The sequence below is a fragment of the Rhipicephalus sanguineus genome, chromosome 6, assembly GCF_013339695.2.
Source record: "Rhipicephalus sanguineus isolate Rsan-2018 chromosome 6, BIME_Rsan_1.4, whole genome shotgun sequence".
NCBI classification, from domain to species: domain Eukaryota; kingdom Metazoa; phylum Arthropoda; class Arachnida; order Ixodida; family Ixodidae; genus Rhipicephalus; species Rhipicephalus sanguineus.
In genome coordinates this window covers 163,038,486-163,046,542 of record NC_051181.1, presented here as the reverse complement: position 1 = coordinate 163,046,542, position 8,057 = coordinate 163,038,486, and the positions used below count along the sequence as shown (strand labels likewise).

The 8,057-nt window shown below is 42.1% G+C and overlaps 1 protein-coding gene across 1 annotated transcript; it reads right to left on the bottom strand.

Moving 5' to 3' along the window:
* Positions 1 to 2,899: 2,899 nt before the first annotated feature.
* On the bottom strand, positions 2,900 to 7,675 carry LOC119396962 (uncharacterized). The gene is made up of 7 exons (XM_049416660.1): positions 6,767 to 7,675; positions 6,177 to 6,245; positions 6,000 to 6,074; positions 5,723 to 5,788; positions 4,890 to 4,952; positions 3,924 to 4,211; positions 2,900 to 2,928 (listed from the first exon to the last, which is right to left on the bottom strand). Exons 2-7 carry the CDS (start codon positions 6,211 to 6,213, stop codon positions 2,900 to 2,902), a joined length of 558 nt encoding a protein of 185 aa, XP_049272617.1. The 5' UTR covers positions 6,214 to 6,245; positions 6,767 to 7,675.
* Positions 7,676 to 8,057: the final 382 nt, after the last annotated feature.

Below are 8,057 nucleotides of genomic sequence, written 5' to 3'. Positions count from 1 at the left end.
AAGCGAGACATTTCCGCGCATTGAAATATATCGTAACAAAACAAGTTGTTGGAATGTTGGTTCATACTGTGCAAAAGATAATGACGCAACGCAAGCCGAAGAAGACAAGCGGGACAGGAAAAACGCCTTTTCGTGTACTTATTCTTTTTCTTTGCCCTGCGTTGTGGCATTGCCTTTTGAACACATACATACATACTTTTGCATGTATGTACACAGAAAGTGCAGCTAACAGTCATAGGCTTTGGCTCATGTAGACGAACCCATGGAGCATAAGTAGATCAATGGTATAATATGCTGCAGTGCTACAGCATATTATTTTGTAAAAGCAGTGAGACAAATCTACTATTTCGCTCAGCTATCCCTGATCATGTTTTCCTCCAGGTAAATGTGCTGCAGGCAAGCTCGCGTGATGTGAACAGGACACGCGATGCTTTCATTTTCAAGTTATAAAGGGAGAAAAACGCAACAAAGAGTGGTCTAGACTCAGTTGCAGAGGTGACCTTTGAAATTTGTGGAAACATTGTGGTTGTGACTGGCGCACAATAGGAATGATCACAGGTCATTAGTTAAGTTCGAAGTTGTGCGAAATACTCAATGTAACATGAAATATACACGAATATAAGCATCTTATCAAAGAAATAAGTAGAGTGAGGTGCAAAGTTGAACGCATCTTTCCTCTTATTTTTCTACCAGGTATCATGTTGGATCCATCACAGTGTCAGAAGATTTTCTGAGCAGTACTTAAATTGCAGATGGGGAACGCTGCATAGTTTCATCATAACGTGTCACCAACTAGAACTGCATCCCTTGTCATTCGTTGGTTCAGGAAGTGGAATGTCACAGTTTGCAAAGTTTAGTTAAACAAGAAACACAGTTGCTCTACACAAACAGTACATTGTGAATAGTTTCAGTGAGTATGGATGCATGCTTCTATTTCAAACTAACATGCATGTCAACCAAGTCGCAGCTTCTGCACACACCCCTCTGGAATCCTCACAGAGCTGAGCACTTCATCAATGTATCTTTTATGCCTGTGAATAGCTGACACCATCAGTTCTTTGCAGTGACACAACAGTCATGACCAGAGGTTTGTAATTGAAAAGTGACATAGAGCCCCTGGGTGCTGAAAATCTTTTGGACTTTGTGAGCACCTGAGTCCATGCATGCTTCAACCTTCATGGCAGTGGTCTAGTGGTTACGGTGCTCAACTGCTGGCCCGAACGTAGTGGGATTGAATCCTGGCTGCATGTTAATGGAGGCAATATGCTTGAGGACCATCTGCTTACATTTAGGTGCACGTTAAAAAAAACCCAGGTGCTCAAAATATCTGGGGTGCTCCACTACTGCATGCCTCATATTCGTATCATAGTTTTTGGACATAAAACCCCTACATTTTTTATTATTCAACCTATTTTTGCAACGTTTATTGTGAATTAATCACAATGTTACTGTTTATAAAGACTGCTTCAGTGTAATACCAGTCAGTATTATCTAAATTTTGGCATTTTTTGGGAGGCTGGATGTTTGATTGCGTTCCAAACCATGTCAAGCAAACAGAAAGAAAGCAGAACGAGCAGGGTTTTCCAGTGCCTTTTGGGAAGTGTTGGCATTTCCCAATACTAAAGCAATCCAGAACCTCTGGTCATAATACTCATGCTGATAAGGGCACACAAGGCTTCCAAAAAATACAAAGTTAGTCGGTTAAACTTGTATAATACAAAAGTAACGCAGCAGGAGCAAAAGTAGACAATGCATTACATACAACCATAGCAGAATTATAAGTACACATAAAAATATATACATAAATGTACATATATACATAAAAATACGTACATGTATAGATAAAAAAGAAATAGTGCAACACATCTAAAAAAATTGAATAGAAAATGTGTGCAGAAGGCTGCACTATAAATCGAATTTACATAATCATGTTCTAGAAAGGCACAGGATAATTTAGCCTGCTACTTTACGTTTTTTCCTGGCAGCAGCACTGTGCCTTGACTTTGTTTCTTGCATGTTCCTGTTTACAAATGTAATGTGCCAATGTAGCCTTGTGCGGCAGAATATTTTAAGAAATTTTTCAGTGCAGCCAACTGAACAGAAAATAGCTTGCCGGATTGGCATCCTTTCCACCAGATTTTTGCACACATTGGAAAAATGTGCACAATAGTTGATTTCATGTCTGAAGGCCGAATCTAATTCCTTTATATAATTCAGACATGATTCAGAGGTTGCTGCAATGGAACCGAAGAGTTGCTCGGGTACACCACTTTCCTTGAGTAGTGCAAAGAATTGGTGTCGTCCATGGAGAGAGCCACCATCCGCTTCAAGGAGTGTTCTCTCGCATGTGCACTCGCTAGTCCTCAGTTCAAGAAAGCTCTTCACAAGAGTACCAGCAACATGGTACACAACATTTTCATATACCATGTCGGTGGCATCTTGTGAAGATGCCTGCAGATCAGATGAATCAGAGGCCTGCTGCGTGCTGTGGCTTGTGGTTGGTATGCTGCTAGGTGACAACAATGCAGATGCACTCTCCAAGTTGGTGAGGAAAGCATTTGTTGTCACCTCACAGTTTCCTTGAGAAAGCTTGAAGAGCTTGCCAATCCAAATATGTTTTAGAGCCGCCACGAATTGGTATACATTTGGTGTCTCATTGCAGCCATGTTTTTGACGAATGATTCCAAAAAAGTTTTCGAGGGGATCTTGCTGCAATCGACGTGTGAAAAGATGTGTGAAATCAAAGCCCTCTTTTAAATCAGTCCACAGCAACAACAAGGCTTTGATTGTAATCTGCCAACCTTTAATAGTGTGCGGCTGCTTGTCCCGAGGACTACCAAAGTGCCATTGGGCAATCCAACTGATGCACGACTCAAGGAAAGCATGGTGTTCTGACCCATCAGTCATTGCATACCGCAACTTGTCGTCCTGATTTTTCAGGGTCGAACTGTTCAGGCTGTCAAAAAGCTTATCCATTCTTTCTGTGAACTGAGCTGTAAATTTAGCATCAACAGGAAGCTCTTGAATGGCAATGAGAGTGAGGAGTGCCACAGAGACAGATTCACTGAATACTTGCGTGGCATACTTCACTCTCATGTCAGCAAAGGGTGTCCTGTAGATATGTTGCTCTTTGAGCTTCTTTGCCAATCTTGTTTTTAGATGTTCAGTTGGTGTGTTAGAGGCCTGATCTATGTTACGAGTTTTTTTGTAAAGGGTTTCAATGTACGCCCAGTCAACAACCTCGGAGCCAATTGTGAGCTTGTGTTTTCTCAAATTATTCCGCGTGCATTTTATCAGGTGTGGGGTGTCAAACATGAAGTATACTTTGCGGTTGTTGACAGTAAAATATGGTTCATGGAGAGAATGGATCAGCATTCTTGACAGACTGACATTGTTTGACCCTTGATCACAGATGACCACTTTTACCAAAAGACCTTTTTTTTCAAGCTGCTGAATTACATCTAATAGCAGCTTGTGCATTGCAAGAGCTGACGTTGCATTGTGGGACACTGCATAGGCAACTGGCTGCATCCAACTTCTCGATATGCCAGACACAGCCATTAGAAGGGCTGTATTTGCCACACGAGAAGACCTTGTGTTTCCATCATCTGTGTAGCCAATCACTATATCTTTTGACTGATCGTACATCAAATTTCTTTTCAAGGCTATTTCATCAAATAAAAGACAGCATGCTTTGTCTTGCAGAGGCCAATCTTTAATGATTGATTCTATTGCATCCATGGCACCTGGAATGATACCAGGTGTCATTGGGATGTCTGCCAGCCAGCGCCTGAGTGTTCGCACATGTGGCAAGTGAAGCATTTCTCTGAGGAAGCGGTAGGCCTTTGGAGAATTAAAGAACAAATTGAGAGCGAATTGTTTCATCCGTTTGGACCAATGTTTTTTTGATTTTGGAAATGTACCAAGCCTGATTTGTGCTTTAAGCAGTTCAAAAAGGTCCTTTGGCAAATCCGGTTCAAGCTTGTTTAAAGCCTCCTGCTGCGTTACTCGCCTCGCCTCGTTCCTTTTTCTCATCCGACCGAGTGCCTTGCGGTACCTTTCACTTCGTGAGTGAAGTGTTATCAACTTCTTTTTCGTGCGAGGGGTGTGCACAGAGCTGCGTTTTCTTTTCCCACTTTTCGGTGTTTGTTGAGTCTGCTCCGCGCTGCTGCCCTCCTTAGAAAACTGGAGGCCGCTCGGACCAGGCTCAGCTGTAAAAAAAATGACATGGAAGAATGCAAAGGTATAGGCTTTCATCAGTCTTGTAGAGAGAGAAAAAAATCATGAGTAAGCTATCAGGGCACAATCACAGGGCCACTAATTGACGGACCACTATGTGCTGCCATATCATTTTTCATTGGAAGCGATGTATATTCTGCGACTGAGACAGGAATCATTTTATCCTCAAAGAATCATCCATGACCAAAGAAATATCACAGAAAGCATTGCAAAAATGAACATTTCATGAAATGCTGAACAGAGGCAATGACATTTAGAAAGTGGAGGATTTTGAATAATTCATCTCATAAATAGCTATCCAAGCCACATTTACATGAATGCACACCCTGTGCATCATATTCTGCTGGCCTATCTCGCAGAGCTACACTCATCACAACAAATCGGACAGCACAATTTTCAGTGCGGACCTTGTAGGTCCAACTGCACCCACCTTATATTTGAAGTATAAGTAATTGTGTGAACTAAAACACTGGTTGCAGGCCCTGAACTATATGCATGGTTTTTCCAACATTATAGGTTGTGACAACATTACGCAGGCTTAGATGTCCATATCTATCAGGAAAACATCAAGGCTACTGGTCCATACTCCTTTAAGCAGGTGCAGGATGTGTACTTTGCAATAATTCTCTCTCTCTCTCTTTTGCACTTACCATCACTTGGTGAAACCTGTGACGGTGGTGTGGGCCTTCTTGTCGGTGTGCTTGGCGAAGCGGCTGTTGAAAAATAAATAAATATGCTATAAAAGGCTTGCAAACAGGTATTATAATAAACTCACTTTGCATTGCACGTGTGAATACTGAGCAACAGACTTGTGGAGCAATTTTAACATGTGCCTGAGAAAAACTACTCAGTGTTTTCATCACCATGGAATGAGCTCAACACAGAAAGCACTGAGTCTATGCATTGATGTACAAAAAGAAAAGATATCTAAACCACGCAACAAAGCTTTCTTGCATGGAGGTTGGGTTGTTATGAACTCGTAACGAGCTGCACAAACACTAGAGGAGTAAGGACGGAAACATGACAGAGTACATTCATACTGCGACATGCCAAAAGCCATTTTCGCTGCTCTATCTCCCTGTTTCTTCATTTTGCGTTTGCGCAGCATGCTATCAGTTCATCCATACCATGTAAACGGTGCAATCAGACATTCTTACTGGGAAGCATGCTAAATACTACTCTATAAGCACAAGGTAACAAAAATTTTTTCCCTAGAGTACATTTCCTGCATTTAAGGTTTACGCACAGCAATTGTTCTCATGGCACTGGTAATTGAAAAACACCTGTGGCATTTCTACGTACTGTTCCAATTTCAGAGAACAATGTGCTCTAGTGTGCAGGTGTAGCATACAAAATAGTATTGCTGTTTTTTTATTTTTTGCAAGCTATTCGTGCAGTGTTACAGTGGTACCACCAACCAAATATTCTGTACCCTTTCATTCCAAGCAGAAAGGTGAAACAGATCCTTGTTCGGTACACCTACCTTCCACACTAGGGGAGGCAGTCTCAGCAGCAGGGGACGGCAACTTGCTTGCAGCATACTGGTTGTCTGCAATTAAAGTACTCGAACTTAGTCACCCTACAGTGAAAAAACAGCTAGTAGAGTAAATACATTTGCAAGCTTTTAAAGGCATGGCACTGAGCATAATAAATGTGCTGTTTTTTAATCTCCACTACATTAACAATTACAGAGATAAACCCTTTGTAGAAAAGCACAGAATGGGAAAAGGGTGATGCAAAGCACATTCTTGTGCACTTACCTTCATCCTGGAGCGCAGGTTCTTCACAAAGAATGTTCCCTGGCTCTCCACTTTGAGGTGGCATGAAGCAGTAGTCTAAAACAGAAGTGCCACTTAGTTATCCTGAAGAAAAGTGAAGTGTTTGCTGCAGCGAATAAGCAGAAACACTTTTCCGTGTAAGCACAAAATGTCGCTTACCATGCCCGTGCCCAAGCAACGTTGTTGCAGTGCTCATGGTGGGCTTTGGTGCTGTGGTGGAACCAGAGCCTGCGTGAAATAAATAGAAACAACAGGTGAAGCTCTCCGTAGCAGCACCATCAGCTGTTTACACAATAAAGTGCTAGTTCAGAAATGTTTTCTCTGAAAATTTTCTATCCAAATTTGGGTATCAAAGAGTTTCTGTGTGTTTTTCAGAAATAAGTCGGTTACAAAGACACATTTGCCAGATAAACAAACTGCAAATGCTGTTTTGAATCTCTTCAGTCTGTCCCTCATTTATTTCAATAATGAGCAAGTGTTAGTAACTAAAACACGAAATCTTAGGCATAGGAAGGCAAACTGCCAAATTTTTAAAAATGCCATGGGGATGGGGTGCCCAGGAAATTATTTTTTCAATCAAGCCAACATTTTGGTTATTGAATTGAACTTCACTGCTGTCTGATATCAATCAAACCATGGCCATTTGACAGTTAAGTACCCCAGTTTTTTGTTCTGCAGGTTATGCTACAAGACCATTCTGGTGAATGGAATTGCGTCATTTTATCCTGTATTTGCTAGGTTATTCTTACCATGTGCCGCCTGTTCATCGTAAAAATCTGAAATAAAAAGCCAGAAGAGTTATTGCATGATTAATCTTAAATAGTGCCTACTGGGGAAAGAATTTTTCTCACCTGGGTGCACCAGAGCCTTCAGGTGAGGCTCCTTCACTTTCACTGAAGGGACAGCTTCACGTGTCAGCCTTGTGCAGGTGTCACTGGTGAAGCTGTCCCTTGTGAAATGCTTAGAGCACAGCCTGTAGCTCTTGTTTACTTTTTCTCTTGCAAGCTGAAGCAGCTCCGGCCGGTTGGCATATGTCAGCCAGGCTGAAAATCTGAAATAACAGGCATATGCATATTAAGAGCTGATAGATATTGTTTCTTCTTATAAAATGAACATCAAATGGTCACATATTTTTCTATGGTGAAGGAAGACGAAAAGACAATAACATATACTTGAAAGCAACTTTATCAGGACACAGAAAAAATAATAAAAAATATGCCATGGCGTGCAAAGTCCTGTGTTACTCTGCCAGACAGTGAAAACCATGAATTTAATCTTCGTCTTGCTTCAATGAACAAGCGAAAATCATCAAAAGACTTGAGGTTACCATTTCTCTTTGTGCTTAGATTGCTCTTTAGGTAATGACTGATTTTGCTTCCAACTGTTTGGAAGGAGCGTAAGTGTTGATGGGCGTATTCCGATTGTAACGCGCATCAATGAGCCAACGCTGCGCCAGAGAGCTGCATGCATCCTGACAATGTTCTCTGAATTAAAACTTGATATATGAAACACAACTCGATAGAGCTCTTGTTTTCCCCCTGCTTTTGCGAGTCGAAACGATATGGTAAGCTTATAAGGAATTAAGGTGTGTAGACGCTAAGCGGAAACAGCGCATTGAAAAAAAAATACAGAAAAGTAAAAGGTCGGCGGGGGGGGGGGGGGGGTCCAGATTAGAGAGGGAAAAAAAAGTGGCCCCGCGCGATAAGCGCGGCCTGTTTCCTGAACATCCAAAACCGACCTTGGTCATGCCTTTGCCCGTTGGAAGAATAACGAGGGAGTAATGAAGAGGTAGGCGAAACTGTTTCCGGGAGCTTCCCGAGAGCGAGAAGGGGCAGAGGGGTATCGCGTTTGGTTCAAGGCCCCCCGTCGAGCAGCGCGACAAGGTGCGCCGAAGGGAAGGAATGAGGACAATTTACGGCGACAAAACTCCGAGCAGGCGGTCGGTATGTAAACAGACACACGGATGAGGAACGCGGTGGTTTTCGCTTGTGCAACACCGCACACATTCGAAACTGAGGGCAGTGTGAACGACTGAATAAA

Bases quoted from the DNA above. Each gene is read 5' to 3' on its own strand.
- LOC119396962 (XM_049416660.1), bottom strand. From the start codon at position 6,213: ATGAGCACTGCAACAACGTTGCTTGGGCACGGGCATG. The intron at 4,953-5,722 runs GTAGGTGTACCG...ATTTTTCAACAG, and splicing joins TGCCTCCCCTAGTGTGGAAG to CCGCTTCGCCAAGCACACCG. The intron at 2,929-3,923 runs GTACATTTCCAA...CTGAAAAATCAG, and splicing joins TAAAGCACAAATCAGGCTTG to GACGACAAGTTGCGGTATGC.